Raw genomic sequence first — 18,406 nt, 5'->3', positions numbered from 1 at the left:
AGTTACTTGACCCGTTGAAGTAGTTTTGAAATTCTGACATAGATCTCAAACTCTACGGAGTTTTCAGTGAATGTCATATTTCCTCGGTGATTTTTTGTACAGTTTCTCCAAATAGTGTACTGATTGAAATTGACTTTCTTTTTTGATAATAAAAACGTGAGCTTGAAACGTTTTTGAAGCAAACAAAAGGCTTATTAAACAGCATGCAGACAACCATTCAAAGTTAATATTTATAGCTAATGGTCTTAGTTATAAATACCATAGATTGTATTATTACATTGTATCCGATTGATATTGAATAATACACTATTACACATAAGAGAGTTCTGCTTTGACTGTGTTGTTCGTTGTTGTTGTTCACTTTTTCCAAAGAATAGCTGTAGGAAGCAATCGGGGCGGAAATGGCGGCAGGTGGATTGATGACTGGTGGATATCCCAGTGATGTTTCCAGTGATCTGGACTTTTTCAGGCAATCCCATTTAAGCGTTTCAAAGCTGCCTTCTCTCAAAGACAAAAGAAGCACGACTATTGATTCTGCTGGTGGTGGCAAGAAAGACAACAACAAAGGGACCTTTCCGCGCACAGCTGAGCGGAGCCATACTTATTGGAGGATTTTCCAGGTATTAGTTATTTTACTTATAACCACGACTTATAACAACTTATAACTTATAACAACTTTTGAACTTGATTTCCAAACAAATTTTGAACTTGTTGATTAAACTGCCTTAATGTTTATACAAAACTTTCCTTCTGATTAAAAATTCAACGAAGCATTCGATTGGTTTGGTTACCCGTCTCTGAAGAGAACTTCTTTGAAAGGAAAAGAGAATCTCGAATGCCACCCAAAACATTTGAAATCAGTGCTGAACCAGCAAAATTTAAATTGTTCTTTAATGAACCTAGCTATGTTCATATCAATACTTATATCTACAAATACTAAAAATACTACAAATATCTAATGAGATTGATTGTATTTAGTTAGGTAGACTTTTTAATTTACTGTTCAGTGAGTAGTAAACGAGTTTCATAACAATAATCGATAACGTTTACCGAAGAGCTTTATAAACTTTGAGGAAAGTATCTCCTCTTTTATTTTGTGTTTTTGAGTTGTTCGTGAAAATACTTTAAATAGAAAAATCTAAGCTGTAAGTGGACTGTTAGCAACTGATGAGCCCTTTTATGGGAAGAAGTTAAAATGTGACTTTGTTCTTGCTACCAACCGACTCAGTAATATTGGAAAAATGTTGATTTATAATTTCAATTATTACGACACTATAACAAAATGCCATAATCAGAGAAGTACAGATAGTACCAATATTAACAGGAGACTGAATAAGTCTAATATTAGGTATTAGATTTTTTATTTTTGATTTCGAAGCGCTTATTCTTCGATTGGTCTCTTTAACTGGCAGAATAGATTTACGTCTGCTGCACAATGACTCCGGTAGAGGCGTCAACGCTAAAAATCGCTAAAAAGTGTAAGAAATGCTGTGAATGCGGTGAAAAGATGTAAGAATTGCAATTTTTAAAGTTGATTGCGGTGAATGCTGTGAAAACAAAATTTACCGCTAAGAATAGCAAATCTTACAAAAAATAACCGCTAATTTTACCAAATAGCTTTTCCGCAGAAATTATGGCAAAATAGATGTAAAAATAACGGAGAATGCGTTGAAAGCAGTGAAAAAAAATTCAACGCTCAAAACCGGAAACCGTACAAATTTTCACCCCTAAGTTAGCACCGGTAAAAGACCAGTAAACGAAATTATATAATTCACAAGAATGTACTTCATTACAGCTTCTGCGTCAAATGAGATGATAACTCAAATAACTTGTTGTATTTTGTTTTTGCTATCCCGGAGAGGAATTTTTTCCATGCAACAAAAGTAGTCTTTTATTACGTTGAAGTCTGAAACAGTCAGAATATTTGTTAGCGTTTTTCTAGTTTTGAATTTTTTTTCGCCTAAAATTTACTTTTTTTTCAAAAATAGGGAGCTCTTAATTGGTTCACAGCAGAATTCATTGATTGAACAATTTATGTTAAACCTTTCAACAAAGCATTTAATGCATTAACACATTTTACTTATTCGACTCGCTCATTTTAAATGAAATTGATTAACAATTTACATTAGTAAACTTCAAGTAGAGGAGAGATACTTTTTTGTTCCGACCCCTCTTGAGGGGGGAGGAACTACATACTCAAATGGGCTTTTTTGTTCAGACAATTTTCGCCGATCCATATATTTATCCTAGAGATTTGAGACTCGTATCATTAGAAAGCTCGTCCAGCGTAGAAAATGGAACTAAAAAGACTTTTTCATTTTCGTATTTCACATGGAGGTATCGTGGTTTAAACTTCTGAGAAAAGCCAATTCCGTTGTTTTTATTCACATTTTCCGGAATTTTTGCCTAAATTTTTGTCATTTTTGCTAAAATCTTAAAATTTTTAAAAATAGTGTTGTTGATCTTAATTTTAAATACAAAGAAGTATTGTTGATTAGTTTGATTTAAATTTTTTGTCAAAAGTTCGGGCTAAATATTTCAAAGTTCAGCCTTTTTCATCAAAAACAGCACAGAATAGGCCTCTTTTCGCCGTAATTTTGCGGTGAAGCTGTTGGGTTAAATTAGTGATGATTTTTTGTAGGATTTGCGTTTCTTAGCGGTAAATTTTGTAAGTCCACTTTGATTAAAATTGCCGGAAATACTTCCCCAGAAAACACTAAAACAATTCTTGTAGACTCCAAAGGGGGCTATTCTGACTTCAACTTCTGCTGAGAGTGCTCTGTATTAAATCTTTGACGTTTTGCTAACTTTACTCGTTGATTATCAAAAACGCAGAAAGTCTTTTTGAGTTTTTAACTAACAAACTATCTATATCTATAAAACTTGAAAAGTAAATGTTCCTTCTGGAAGATAAGCATTTGCAGGGCTATTGTTGGACCGCTCTTGTACTGTTAAAATTCAAAAAGTCTTCGGATTGTAAATAGACGGTCTTATTAAAAAAAATGATCTTTTATATTAATTAAAGAAGAGAACATATCAATTCAAAGCTCAAGAGTGATAGGTCCAATTGACTTCCTAAGCAGCTCCATGCTAATGCATTTAGTTTTTTACTGGAAAGCTTATGTTCGTTTTGCCTTTCAAAAATAATTGATTTTCAAAATAAAGAATGGCTTAATGAAGTTTTCCTCCATTTTTGGTCAACTTGTAGCTTAGTTTCAGCGAAAAAGAATGCTTTTTCTTTCTACTGGTGTTAAACGTTATCTCTATTGCTGTTTTAAGCCTTAATTTATTGTTTCTGGCTTTGATACTACTAGATTTCAGATTTTTTTTTAGATATTTGTCAGTTTTTCTCGTCTTCTAATTTTGCCAAATTGTCACATTATTGACAGTTCTCATATCAAATTATTGGATTTCAAAATAAAACACAACTGAACATATTTTAATTCTGAATGATATAGATAATCGTTTCAATAGCTTCGACACTTCCTTCTTGAAGAGTGTACCTGAACTTTTAAATTTTGTCTTTAACTGTCGTTTTACTTTGTGGTTTTAGTCGTATAAAATTTCCTATATAGTGACATGTTTTATTAGCCATTCATGGAAAAAAAGATGAGCCGATATTCTGATAATAGTAGATAGCTGATGGTTTTCATTACTTTGAAAACAGTTGTTTTCCAAATTAAAAAAACTTTTCAACTTCGCAACTTTATTCTTTTCATTGTCTTTTTGTTATCTAGTCCCATTAATTACAAGTCAAATATGACGTTATTGATGTCAAAGGAAAGTGCCATTAGGTACTGGTGTCACGAAAAGTAATATATTTGAAGAATTCGTTATGACCTTACTGGCTTCGACACCGGTGTTTCACAAAAAAAGTAAATTAATTTGATATTTGTCATATTTGACGTTCTTTTTGTAGAAGCAAGACATATTCTGATTTATTGCGGCTCTCAAGGGCTTTCTTCGGGCGATTAAACAAACCTATTTGGTTAATTCATTTTGTAATTAATGGCTCTCATGACTTTGGAAGTAATTTCATTTAAAAAAAAATCAAAAAAATTACTTGCTTTTTCCTTTTTTTCTTTTTTGTCTACATGTTACCAAGTCTTATTAATGAAAGACAGTATATTATTTTATGGTTGTTTGGAAAAACCGAAATCGAACATATTTTTTGGGCCAACATAGGGCTTTACGGCTTCGACAGCGTTTTCAGGCAAGTTTTAATTCAATTTATGTTTGTCTTCTTTTTGTTGTTCTTTTTTAATTGCATAAAAAACTGAACAAAGACAGGTCTGAATGCATTGATAGTCGTAAGCCTATGGGACTTTTTAGTTGATTTCTAATGGCTTTCATTACTTTGAAACAAATTGTTTTTTTTTAAAAAAATAAGCGATTTTTTTAACTTTACCGTTTTTGTTCTTTTCTGTCTAATTGTTACTAAGCCTTATTACGGACTGGTCCCATAACATTTTTGGGGAATTACAAGTTATTATGTTTAGTTTCAGTTTTATCTGACGCTACGTTGACTTTGTTATTAAGTTTTGTTTTTTAAAACGGACAAAGTTTTTGTTGTCATCAATGTTTGTTGTTGTTGTTGTTGTTTGATTTTGCTGCTCGTCTTAACTCGCTTTCTTAATATTGGCATATCTCATCAATCTAGTGCGTCATTTTTTAATCCACTGAGTTATTTGCTTTGGAGGCTGTTTTTCGTTCATGTACTATTTTTGTATAAAAATACTTGGGTTTTTTTTTGTTTTTTGGGGTTTTTTTAGGATTCCCAAAAATAATTTTTGGGTGTTTCTATCTGTTCTTGATTTGGTAGACAATTATGCCAAAATTGTGGATGAGCGGGGTCGGAACCTTATGTGCGGTCGCACATTACCGAGCCTCCTTGTTGAACGTCTATCTTCGCCAGAAGGCACAGTAGTTAAGTCCCTAAAGAAACCATAATAAGGCTGAGTTGTTCGTGCGTTTCATATCATTTACGGAATACAAATTTTTCTCCAATTGTTGTCTCACTTCGCTGAAGTTTTGATAGAGTTGTGCTGGAATCATGAAAGTGCTGAAAGCAAAGATTTTTATTTTCCCCCAAAGTGTGGATTTTATGCAAATGATGTGCTCATTCTAAACATTTCTTATGTTTTTTATCAAAATCCGCGGATTTCTAACAAAATTATCCTCTTACACCCGCTGGCTTCCTAACCTTGGTTTAACAGTGCAATATGTCTGTGATAACTACCCATCTTTAAGCACGTAACGGTTGAGAACAACATGGCAGACCCGAAAGCTAGAGGTGTGTCCAGAATAACAACCAAACGACAGAACAAAACCCTCTACGGCGAGTACCCAAAAGAACCGGACATCCTTGCGTCCAAACCAAAAACTGCCTCCACTGCCTTCAAACTGCCTAGTCTTGACTCCAAATTGGGTGCCAAATCTGTGTACTGGCACTGGAACTCACTCTCGGAGGATTTGAGAAAAGGAAGAGTCATGAACTTCCACCAGCTAAAATTTGATCCCAAAAATGTGCCCCTGGCTCATGGTGCTCCCCCCGCTTCTGCATGGAGGTGGGAACGGGCATCATCCAAATACAGCTACAAATTGTCGCCCAGATATCATGTACAGTTTCTTGAGGATATTCACCAGACGAGGAGGCTGGGCTGGAAAGGTAGGGTTCCCTTTACCTTTCAGATGAAAACGATATGATAAGATAAGAAATGATTTCACGTCTCATCAATATAGATTAGGCGTCTGAAGATTTTTGAAGAAATTTGATGATGGATTTGTGATTCAATTCAATTCAGGTCGTCAGAGTTGTGCGCCAATTCTATAATTATTGCATCAGTACAGCGGTTCTTCCTGATTGATTTACTTGCAAAGTTAACCATCAATACAATCTTTTTTACAAGGGAATTCTAAATTTAACGTCTGCTACAAGCAGCAGAAATTTGCTCTCTAATTTTTACAAAAAATGTATATTTTTTAAAATTAAGGGAATTTAGAATTCCCTTAATTTCAAAAAAATATAGATTTCATTGGTTGGTTAGTGCTACACAAGCTGAGGTGGAACCCATGCAATTTCTCATTCAAAAAATATCTACACCACTTATCTATGTTACTAGCTGGCGCCCTTATGATATAAAGTGAACCTTTAGGTCTATTTTACTTATTTAATTCCACAAAACAAATAAATATACATGCAAAAAGGGCCTTAAAGTGTGGTGGTGTCCCGCTTTGTCACCCCTATTAATTTAACCCCCTATCATTTAACCCCTATTTATTCAACCATCTATGCCCTCTATTCACACAATTCCAGTATACCCAACCTGCCATTTTACCCAATGCCAACTTTAATTTACCCTATAAAGATTACCAGAACGACTATTTAGCCGACTATATAATTAAATGGCCCGTGGGACTTGATATGAAACTATCACAACCGAACATTGGATAATTGAACGAAAAGATCAAGAGCATTGGATAAAATGGCATTGCGTAAAATGGAATTGGGTAAATTGTCATGTAACCAAATTTTTTCTGAGCATTTTAGTGAGGCCTTGCAAGATTTTATTTGCGGTGATTAATGTTGTGGCAAGTAATTCTAGGAATATCAGAGAATGGGTTCAGTTCTTTGTTGCTCTGTTTTTTTTTTTTGGGGCTAAGCTTGCTAATTCACCGATTCGATTCCGAATAGTCATTGTTCCAAGGTAACACCAAAATGATCAAATCTGGCAAACTGAGACCAGAAGAGACAGAGGAGGATGAAGAGAATGAAGAAGAGGATGAGGAAGCAGAAGAAGACTTCGAGGCTGCCTTGGCAACCAACATCAGTGGAATTGACAACTTCGACACAGAGGGTGGGGGAACGGATGATATCCTGGCAGGTATGAAAAAGTACCACTTTATAATCGAATTATCCGCTGATTACATTCAAATTGAAGCATGTTATCCGTAACTTTAGGATGGTTATATATTGCTCACAGGGCTACCAAATGGTTCAATGTTACGTACAGGGGATCTTTGATATAGTATGTTTAAAACTGTTTATTCTTGCAAGCTGATTACGTCGAGGGAAAACTCTTTCGACGTGGGAAGAGTTATACCATTGATCCGTTTTTGTCTTTTTTTTCATCGATTTCGTTTGTAAGCAGTGTCTGCTATCGTCGATTTTTTTTGTAGACAGTCATGTTGTCAGGACGAGAAAACTTATTATTTTTTTACGTTTGGTCAATTCGACAAAAAAGATTTGGAAAATTTCTTCAAAAACAGACAAAAAGTTAAAATCTCTTATGTTTCATTCGTAAAAAGAGAAAATCTCAACTCTGGTTTGCTTTTCTGCTTGTTCATCGCGCTGCTGGTTCAGTCATCACCTATTGCGCGTAACTCTAACGCATCAAAATAAATTCCTACTCACAAAATCGTCTAAATAATTTCAATTTTAACCAAGCCTCTAAACGCGACTGAAGAACATCTTAAGTTCTCGAAATGCAATTAATAAATTACTTTGTGTATTATTTAAAGTCAGAGCTTGAGACTCACACCAAATAATTTTAGGCTGTCTGGAAAAAAGTGGGAGTAGCATTAAATTATTGCATTTTTCAGGAATCTGGGAACAATTGCTCCTTAACTGTTTTGAATACGACTAATTATAAGCATTTCCGTTTTATTTGTCACACAAAACTGGTCTAATTTCGACCGCGGCGACAATAATCTGAATGTGAAAAACTATAAATATGTGTTCTAATTCTGCTTTCTGAAAAACTTTGTGAAACCATATGTTTCAATATTTCAGATAAAAAATATGGAAAATTATTCAACTAATTTCCCGAAATCTAATAATGTCGATAACATTTTATTTGCATTTGCTCAATAGCAAAGAGTTACTATTCTGTCATAGAAAAATTGAAACATGTTATCTTTTTCAATCAAGATTTGAAAGTTTTTCAAGCAAGGCTGTAGAAATGGAAAAATGTCATTAGATCTCCAATATTTCCCAATTTCGTTGAAAAGATAGTCAAAATTTTTGTATAAAAAAGATTTTTGTATTTTGAATGCTGCGCCAACTTGAATGCTGCGCCAACTTTAACAATTTAATTTTTTTTGCACCACGGCTTTTATTGTATTCGACCCCATTGTAAAACCCCACCGAATTATCGTTTGTTAGTTACCCCTTGTATTTTCCAGAGTCAAAATTTGATAATACCGAAGAATAGGGTATTAATTAGGACGGAAAAGGTGAAACATAAATTTTACAGTGTTTTTTGTGGCCTTGGATATTTAGCGTGCCCGGGCAAAAGTACCAGACAAAACAGTCCTAAACTGCAATTTCTCAAATAAAAGTCGCAGAAAAAAAAGTTCAAGAAAAAAAAGACAAAATAGTCTTGATGTTTTGTCTGTTCACCGACATTTAGTCCTGTAACCGGTTTAAAATTGAACTATCTTATAGTAGTTCGGTATTTTTCTCCCATCGGTTGTAGAGTCAAGTTGTGAGATAATTGCGCCAATAGATGAAAATACCGAAATAACTTTGCAAAATAGTTCCAATTTTTCTTCAATTTAATCTTTTCATCACGCGCTCAGCCAAATTTTTGGTGACCATTTTTATCAAAAATTGTATTGCAGGATCAAAACTGGCAGGTCCCGCTGAAATTTTTTGTAGTGAAAAAATTGACTACTTTGTTCATATTTTTTATCCTTTCTTTACAAGTCTCTATTTGTGAAAAATTGAGGTTTTCGATTTTTAGTTATTTCTAATAGTTGAGTATGAATGTTTCGTGTTAACTTCCGTGGAGACATTGCCAAAGATTGAAACGAAATGTTTCTTTATCACCTGTTCTTACCTTTGAGCAGAAACCCAAAGCAGCTCCTAGAGATTTATTTGCCCCAGAGCTAGGAATTTCAATGCCATTTGATTTTATCACGGATTTATTGGTTTTTTTACTTCGTCCCATCGCATAGTTATTGAAAAAACACGTGCAATTTCTTAAAAAACTCTCAAATCATTGCAGCCATATCTGTGTGCAAATAATGGTTTCAACGACTTACAGAACATTCTCTGCTTTATTGTGGTTTGTGTCAGTTTGTTGTTTCCGTCAATTTATTCTTTAATGATTCCAACGAAGTTTTATACTTTCATGCTGAATAATTTAATCTAATGAAATCTTGGATCTTAAAACCAGCTTAGTGGGTGCACATTATTTTCTCCCCGACGCACGTGCATAATGAACTACTACGTAATGGCACGTTCTCTGCAACGGGGGAGCAGGCACAAACGGAAAAGACCCGAAATTTTAACGCACGCTGCTACGTGTTTTTTCGATGTCACGGGTTAAATTTATGATGTTACAAATTTTTGAAGTCTACTCACTTTCAGAACTAGTTGTGATACTTTGCTTTATTGTGCTTTTTCATTTCCACGTCATTTTGTTAATTTAGCAAAAATTGTTTTTAAAAGGTGGTACTGCTTTTTAAGGACGGTTTTAGAGTAAGAAATAAGCGTGGATAATGAGGTGTTGAATTGGAAATAAGTACTTACTTACAATCATCACTATCTAATATAGCGCATAATTGTATGTACTACTGGGATGTGTACTACTATTGGATGTGAGGGAATAAGCTAAGCATTAGCTCTTAATGCTCGAGCTCTATCGCTAAGCATTTAGCCGCCGCGCTCATTTGAGCTTGTTGTTGTTTGCGACTATTCCTCTGCTGCTGGGCTTGAATCGCCAGCCAGTGGATTGTATCCTCGCAGAGTTGGAAAAAGTGCTTCTACAACAAATTCACTGCTTTTTATAGTGGTGGTTTATACTTTTTGTCAGCTGGCATAGTCTGATTGGTTGACTCAGTATGTCGACATAGACTACAGCAATAGCACAGTAGGATTGCATCAGATAGCACTAGAAATGATTGAGTTGTTTTGTTTTGTATGTAGCACTGCTACAACGGTAGCATGAAACTATGGGGGTCTGGTCGTTTTGTTACCAACTAAACCTTTCCAAGATTATTGCTTTTGCTCATTCTGTTGATAATTGACAGGTCTCTCAGATATGTACAGAGGTAACAAAAAAGGAATATTTTCCTTCTAACAGAATTGCTGTTATCTCTTAGTGCCAGTCGAACCAAAGATGCTCAAATCACAAATGTCTTGTCTTTCAGACTCAACAAATACGTCACTAAAATATGTTCGGCATCCTAATTAAGTAAACTGTCTTCATAATAGAAAGTTCCTAAAAATTTAACTCAAACCCAACTCAACTGTGCTCAATAGTTTTCCCTGTGTAAAGCATTTTGCATGCATGATTTTGCATAAAGCGTTCTGAATAAATGATTTCATATGAAAGTCGAAATGGCAAAGCATTGTTATCGCTTAAGTAGGGTGAAACAGGCGGACAATTAGATGATTACAGGAAAAGCTCGAAGGCATTAAAAAGGGGCTTTTATTGAATTGCGTAATTTAGCACATCGGATTTTTTTTCATGTCGCCCGTAAAGCAATATTAGCGTTATACTGTTTCCTCCCTTATTACAGGTGGAATAAATTGGCATCCATTGAGTAATTTCAAGAATCACCCGCGAAAAAAGGTTTATTTTCTTTTGTTAAACTGTTAAATTACTTGTACCTATTTAGTCGTTCCCCTTCATTGTTTATTTTCAACCCTTGAATTCCGCTTTTCCTCCCTTGTTTTGTATGTTTCACCCATATTTTTTACGGGTTAAACCTCAGTCTGGTTTCATAAACGGCCTGAGCACCGAAAAGACACAAAATAACATTTCAAATTAAATTTAGGATTAGACGACGAAGTCAACGATTCTAAACTGGACAATCTGGACACTTCATTAGATGGTCTGGATCAGAAGGGATTCGACGATGAGGGTGCGAAAGATAGACCAGGAGCACTTGAAGACAAGGAGCAAGGATTAGCAGAAATCAAAGAGATCCCAGAACCTGAAGAGACATGATTCAGTAATCTACACTGAAGTCTCTCAGATTGCAAAAGAAAACAATCATTTCCAATTTTCTTTTAGAATCATAACCGATCCAAAAATTTTGTAAGCTTGATGAAACTTAACGCAATTAACAATTGAACCGACCAATTTTCGTTAAATAGAACAACTCATTACAATTTTGGATCTTTTCTGTTTGTGCCCCCCCCCCCCCCCCCAGCTTAGTGGGTGCATATTATTGGCATCGCCCAGACGCACGTGCCATATTTTTACATATGATTTACTGTGTTTTACATGTTCCCTCTAACTGGGGGGTCACATAAAATTGCGCTGAAATACGCCAAAACTCCCCCCCCCCCCCCCCCAGCTTAGGGGTCAGATAACCTATTGCCCCCCCCCCCCCCCCCCAACATAGTAATTATACCATAATGGGGGGCTATAATTTCATGGGGGGACTATAATGAGAAAGACCCCATCTTCCAATATGCTATCTTCGAATGAGTTTTGAGGAATCTGGATTCCAATTTATGCCGCAACATAATTAGTTTAGTCCGGAGAAGCATACGTTGAATCGTACGAGATAGGCGTTGTCTGTTCAACATCAGAGGAAAATGGCTCTAACGACTATCGACTAGCTGAAAGTGATGTCATATAGGTTGCAGCAAACTGGGACATTTTATTCAGAGCACATGAAAGCGAAACACAACGATTAATCTATTCAATTTGCGATCTATTATATAAACAAACTCTCCTCAATATATTATTCTCCGCGGCAACTTGAGTGCCTGGTTTCCAGATCACAAAATTATTTTAACAGAATTTTTAAATAAGTTCACAAAGAAGCATTCCTTAACAGTTTTTCAGAAGTTAAATTAAATAGGAGCCCCTGTAGATGAAATTAGAGCTGAAAAATCGACTAATTTCGTACAAAACTCGGCAACAGAATTTCAACCCGGGAACCGCGTTTTCGTGTTATGGTTCGATGAGTGGCTGATTATTTAGTGTTTTAGGCGCTAAAAATAAGCCCATACCAAACACGTGCATCTTCCAATATGCTATCTTTGAAAGAGTTTTGAGAAAAATGAATTCCAAGTTGTGCCGCAGCATATATAGTTAAGACCGGAGAAGCGTACGTTGAATCGTACGAGATAGGCGTTGTCTGTTCAACATTAGAGGAAAATGGCTCAAACAGCCATTGACTAGGTGAAAGTGATATCATATAGGTTGCAGCTTTAAACTGTGGTTCTCTTCTGACAACATAGTCCTATATTAAAATAGATAACTTCCTCATCACAGAAAACCCGATATTACTGCTAACAGCTAGGTTCAGATATCAGACATGTAAATCTTAAAGAGTCAGCAACACATTGTGGAGAACAAAACTGATGGCAAAAGCGGCATCCGTGTTCCTTTTAGTAGTTCAAAAAGCTTTTCTTGCTGAAGTGCAGACAAATGTACCCAGTGAAGATTTTTTCTTATTTTACTTTTTCCGCACTTTCTAATTATCCTTATAATGTACTGCCCTCCAACTAACATCACGAAAAAGAACGTAAACCCACTAACGTCGAAAAAATTGCTCTCGAATGACACGCGGCGCAATTAATTCGGGGGCTGTAGCTTAGAAAAAATACGGGTGCAAAAACATTAGTCTAAGGTAGAGTTCGCACCCCGACCTCCTGGGTGCGATTTCCTTCACCTCTACGGAGGTATTAACCTCTCGGCTATCATGGCCTTGTCATCAAGTCTCTAACAATCGGTTTTTTTGAACAACAAACTTTATTTCCGAATGATGAGAGCAATTAAACCACTCAAAAACCGAGAAGTGAGTGAAAATCACTTGAGAAGTCAAAGATTATTCTAGAAGAAAAGCGCAAAACGATCAAGCACAAAAATTGCATAGAACAGACATTTAAAATATTTGGTTCTCATACGAGAGCAATTTAACAGTAAACAGTTTTAATCAGCCTACTGAGACGATTATGCTATTTCTCAGAGTGAAAAAGAAAATCGACTCATTGTTAACGGTGACATTTAATTTCAAATGAACAAACTGAAAATTTATTCAGAACACAGGAAAGCGAAAAGCCACGATTAATCAGTTCAATTTGGGATCAATTATTTTAACAAACTCTAGTCAAGATATTCTTCGCAGCAACTTAAGCTCCTGGTTTCCAGATCACAACATAATACTTACAGAATTTTTAGTTAAGTTCACAAAGAAGCATTCCTTAACAATTTTTCTGAGGTTAAATTAAATTAGAGCCAATTGGCTGGAAATCCAATGACATTTTTCTCACCCAGCAAAGGATAACTGTAGATGAAATGACGCAATATCGAGAAATTTTCTCTTACGAGAAAGTTTTGTTAAGAGAAAGCTTGAAAACATATTTTTAAAGAGATTGTTTATGAGAAATTTTCAGAAGAGGGTTAATTTTAGATTCCCTAGCTCTTGTAGAAGAGCATTATGTCCTGCATTTGTCTCTTCTGAATCAACCCAGTTATAAAACAAACTCTCAACAGCCCGGCAGAACTCAAACTCAAAAGATTGTCCGATCACAATTGAAATAGCACTATGGGCCTATTTTCTTTCACTATGGGCCAAAAAAAATCGAAATTTGCAAATTGCTAGAATGCAAATGATGCATTAAAACGCACTTAGCATCTCAAAAAACTTTAACTGACGTTTGAAACCTAATCAAGATAATCAAGTTAAAGGATACAAATGCAAAACATGCTTATAACAATTACTTTGCATCGGTCTTTATTCCTTATAACGAGTTGAGGCTAGCTTTCTTAAAAATGGTCTTGCTATTCTTGATTCACGTCAGTATGTAATTTTTTGTCTGTCAGAAACTGTCAGTTTCTAAACTACGGAAAGAAACACAGATTAACTCTTTCTAAAAGTTGTAGCAGACTTGATACAAGAAAACACCAACACGTTTTTAGAGCTAATCTTCTTCCGGCAATATAATGTGATCCTAGAGATTTAGTTCACAAATATAAATCAAAGGAGGAATGGAAAAGCAATTGTTTTCCACGCCTTCACTAATGGATTTTGTAAAGCCCCTTGTTCTTCTCTATGACAAATTTTGACTAAATCTTGTGGCAACAAGAAATGTTAATGTTATCAAAAATTTCAGAAATAAGTCATTAAGAAGTTCTTTTCACGACTATCGATCTCCGCAGAACAAATATATCATTTGCTAATCACGGTCGTCTATTAATGTAAGGCAGAAGCCATTAAGGTTTTGCCATTAAAAGCTCGTTCTAAAAGAGCGCCCAATTCCAAGTAAAAAATTCCCTCTTGTGTAATTTTAAATTGTGTGTGCTGCCGAATTTATCGACCAGTTGTTTTAGATTTTTTGGGTATCAAAGTTTTCAGCGTACGCTAAACGGGAACTATAGTTCTTCCCCTAGGCTGGTCTTTCGAATTTCCAGTCATTATTCTACATCTCGCCTGTCCTGTCTGACATGAACATTAACAGTTGTACTATTTAAAAGTTACCACTTGCCAGTTGAGATCTACCTTTCGTAAATAGCTTAAAAACTTATGTCCAAGTAAGGCCTGAGTTCTTTCACGTTCGACAAATTTTTGTCCTGCCAAAATTTCTAACTTTCTCCTTAGTAAAAATTTTGAATTCAAACCTGTATTGTGAACACTTAATTGAACGTCAAAAACTACTGCATTAAAAGATTATTTTTCTTCAACTATTAGTTCAAAAACCAACAGAAGAACTGAGTCACTGAAAAGTCACTCCCGTTTTGGCAATTTTGGGTAGATCGTTAAAATAATTATGAAATTACTTTAATACCTCATAGATTAGTGCCGGACTTAGATTCAATTCCGCTTATCCTCGCCTCTACTGAGCCCGATATAGTGATCAATTTGTGCATTAGCTCACTAGGCTGCGACAAATATACAAAAAGTTGTGTACCAATTGGACTAAAATATTTTAAATGCTGGCCAGATTGAGAAAATTGGGTCAAAAGTAAATTCAAGCTTTTTTCAAAACATCTAAATTTGTAATTTGTTCCAGCTGCTTACACAGCAACATTTGCTGTTGTTGCAATGCCATTAATAGCGAACTTGATTGTGACTGAGTGATAGCAACAGTTTCGGCTCTCAAACTATTCAAGTCTTTCGATTTGGACGCCTGTTCTAACCCTTTCAAACTTAGCAACCGATCTGAATAAAATCCTCCCAGCATCAGTAGATTTGAATCATTTCTGACCAGTTTGAAAAGATCTTTCACATTTTCTTCGCTTTCTGACAAAACCAAAATAGGCATTACTCCAGTGAGTAAACTGGTCATGTTGACAAACTTCGTGTCTCGTAACGCATGTTCGAATATTCTAGAAGGACGTGAAATGAAGCTAAATCCGTGATATCTAAACTTGTAAAAGTAAACTTCACGTGTTTCTTCACTCATGTTTAAGTTGAAAAACGCGACTGCCATTTTTGCTGTACTCAATTGATCTAGCAATTGCTGCACTTGAATTTGTTCATACGGATGCAAAGGTGGGTTCTCTTCCAATGTTGGGTCATAAAACCTCCGATCACAGGTTTCCCAAAGAGGTCTGGGTTCCTCTGGTTTCTGCCAGTCTATAAGAGTATCAAGAATCATTCGCCTAAATGGCTTCACACGTCCCTTGCCTTTGGTCTGGATTGATCGCACTCTCGGAGTTCGGTTTCTATGTTTAATTCCAGCAACACACTGTATCTGAGCAGGACGCGGGTTAAGAAACAGATTTCTCAGCGCAAACATTTCAGTACACTGAAAAATTATTAACTTCAATTTGTTTTTTGATGGTTTATCGCCAAAAAAGTTTTGGGAGATCCATTAATTCCACTAAAACAAATTTCTAAAGTTACAACGAATTCTCAACACCTACTAATTCAATTACTAACATTAATATAATGTAGCTACTCTAGTGATTTTAATATTAACTAGAAGAACATAGAAAAGTATTACATCAGCCATGCTTCAAATTACTTCAAATCTTCGCAGTTTTGGTTTTTCAGGTTTCGCTGAATGATTTTTAATCCTCGCCTTCCTCTTGTTCACTCATTTCGATATTTTCTAACACAAGCGGGAATCTAGACGCCGTAATGGACGAATAATGGTGTAAATTCTGAAAACCACTTCCATATCCACCATTAGTATGACCGATATTCACATTAGAGAACTGGTTATGATTACTATTAGCTCCTGTTATAAAACTGCTTGCTCCATTTTGGTGTTGAGAGATTGAAAAGGACGCGAAGCTGTCATAAAATGAGCAATGAGTTGAGTCGATGCTACAGAACTGTAACGGGTCATTCGATATAGATCTAGATGCATCGTTTTGTGGTGACCTGTTCTGACCGGGATGAGAGGGCAGCTGAAGTGTACTGTTGGCATTCACAGGTGTACTGTTGAGAGTGTTGTATGGAGGTACTTGAAACATAGACGGTGGGGAAAGCGTAGCGCTCTTGGAGCTGATGATGCTTTCTTCAGTTGAAGCAGTGCCTAAATTAAAAGTGCCTAAACTGATTATATCGTCAAAATTCCCTCATACAACGGGGATTTTGATTGCAGCCTGCTTCACTTGATGACGGACGGGCTCAAAAATGAAAAGAAGTGCTCAATATAACCAGAAAAATACTCCTAAAATTAAACTTCGAAGACATATTGCCGCATTAGCGGACGAAGAGATTTGCTGTAGCATATGCGTTACAAAATAAACAGAAATGAGTTGATGAATTTAATCTTTAAGAAAATTTATTAAAAATCTATCCCTAAAAACTTAACAGCAAACGCTTTCATACCAGAAGTGTCCCTAAACATTAAAATGTATACAGTGAAGTTGGTTGAACTTCGAAAGTTGATGCATTAGTTAACAAAGTAACAAATAGACACGGAAAACTGTTTTCAAGCTCATTTGCATAAACATTCCATTTTCGATCTCTTGATGGTCATTCAAATCAATTTAAACTCAAATAGAACATTAAATGCTCTAACTGTCATAAAAACGAACATACCCAGCAGATTGCCGAAAAATAACCCCCGTTGATTCCCATAACCACGAGTGAGATTGAAAGAAGAAAAAAACATTTTTGTAGGAAAACAATTTTAAAGTGCAAACAATTTTGATGTCATTTTGTAGTTAAACAGGTTGCTGTTTCATAGTGAGACGATACAGCAGCTAGTATCTGTACCAACAAGCATTAGAGATGGTAACTAAGACTTATAAGAACCAAGTTCGAGTAAAAGGCATCTAAAACTGGGCTTTATGGGTTTATCCCCTTTCTATTTGATTTCGTTTCTTGATACTGTCTCTGTTCATTTGAAATTGCTTTGCTGCGCATCTGCTGTCTAAAAAAAACTTTTAGCAGAATGAGCAAGAAAAGCAACTAGCCTAGAGAAGTCAAAAAGATTTCACGCAAAATGTTGAACAAGCTGTGAACTAAGGTAAAGAAAAAAATTTTAGTTCGACGAATTAAAAAAACATAGCAGGACAAGTCCTGACGAACAACCCAAAGAGTTTTCATTGAGTGAATGAGAGAACAATTTCTAAAAAAAATAAAAAAAACAAAATCAAAGTCAAAATTCCGCTTGTGAACAAAAAACCACTAGCTAGAAAAAGAAATTTGGTTCAAACAAAAAACTAGGCCTAGAATGAACCATGAATGAATTGGAAAAACGATTTAGAAAAAAATTCGATCCAAAAATCGAAAAGTCAGTAAAAATCAAAGTGAAATTGCCGCATGTGAACAAAAAACCACTAGCGAGAAAGCGAATTTTTGTTCAAACACCGTTTTCTCACTCTAATTAGAGAAAATCTAGAGCTAAAATTAGAGCAAAACAATTTCACGCCGCAAAACAACTCGCTTTTTTGCTCCATTTCCTGTTTCGGCGTGAACAGATCTTAAAAAAACAGGGCCGCAATACAATTCAAATTCTTTGAATTGCAAAAATAGGACCGCTTTAATAGCCAGCTGAGAAGCTGAGGCGGCGTTTTAAACATAAACCAACTAATGTAGGAAGAATTGCTCTCAAACGACAGTCGAGGCTATTCAATTCAACGGCTGTAGCCTGGATAAATTTTAATGGGTAAAAAATAGTTAACCTAGCCGGGATTCAAACTATGGATCCCGATCCTTCGCCAGAAGCACTGCGCACCCAGCCATCAGGCCCTTCTTCTTGCTATGCTGCAATCGACTTTATGTTAGCAACAAATTTTACTTGTGAGCGCGAAAGAGATCACTCAAAAATGAAAAAACGAAAGCATGAAAAAGTCACTTGAGAAGTCAAAGAATGTTATCGAAGAAAAACGCAAAAACGCTTAAGCAAAAAAGTTGCATAAAACAGACAAACACGTTCACATATTTGCTACGAACTTCGTTTGAGAGCAACTAACCGACAAATTACCAGAACCTTAACCCCGATTGAGACAAACACCAGAAAATAATAATTGTTTTC

General features: G+C 35.5%; 3 protein-coding genes across 3 annotated transcripts in view; 1 reads left to right on the top strand and 2 right to left on the bottom strand.

The window, feature by feature from the left end:
- Positions 1-199: 199 nt before the first annotated feature.
- On the top strand, positions 200-11,089 carry LOC142345293 (uncharacterized). The gene is made up of 4 exons (XM_075397281.1): positions 200-620; positions 5,251-5,668; positions 6,708-6,884; positions 10,786-11,089. Exons 1-4 carry the CDS (start codon positions 402-404, stop codon positions 10,956-10,958), a joined length of 987 nt encoding a protein of 328 aa, XP_075253396.1. The 5' UTR covers positions 200-401; the 3' UTR covers positions 10,959-11,089.
- A 3,832-nt stretch (positions 11,090-14,921) lies between these two features.
- On the bottom strand, positions 14,922-15,786 carry LOC142345692 (large ribosomal subunit protein uL10m-like). Its single transcript, XM_075397936.1, has one exon. It carries the CDS (start codon positions 15,707-15,709, stop codon positions 14,939-14,941), a length of 771 nt encoding a protein of 256 aa, XP_075254051.1. The 5' UTR covers positions 15,710-15,786; the 3' UTR covers positions 14,922-14,938.
- Positions 15,787-15,822: 36 nt separating this feature from the next.
- Positions 15,823-18,406, bottom strand: part of LOC142345691 (uncharacterized) — a 29,592-nt gene continuing 27,008 nt past the window's right edge. The window contains exon 2 of the mRNA XM_075397935.1: positions 15,823-16,453. Coding sequence (XP_075254050.1) covers positions 15,984-16,453 — 470 coding nt within the window. The 3' untranslated portion in view covers positions 15,823-15,983. The remainder of the gene's footprint in view (positions 16,454-18,406) is intronic.

Source organism: Convolutriloba macropyga, chromosome 9 (genome assembly GCF_964194025.1).
Source record: "Convolutriloba macropyga chromosome 9, txConMacr16.3, whole genome shotgun sequence".
NCBI lineage: Eukaryota > Metazoa > Xenacoelomorpha > Acoela > Convolutidae > Convolutriloba > Convolutriloba macropyga.
Note: the sequence above shows the minus strand (reverse complement) of the source record. Positions and strands in the feature narration are given on the sequence as shown.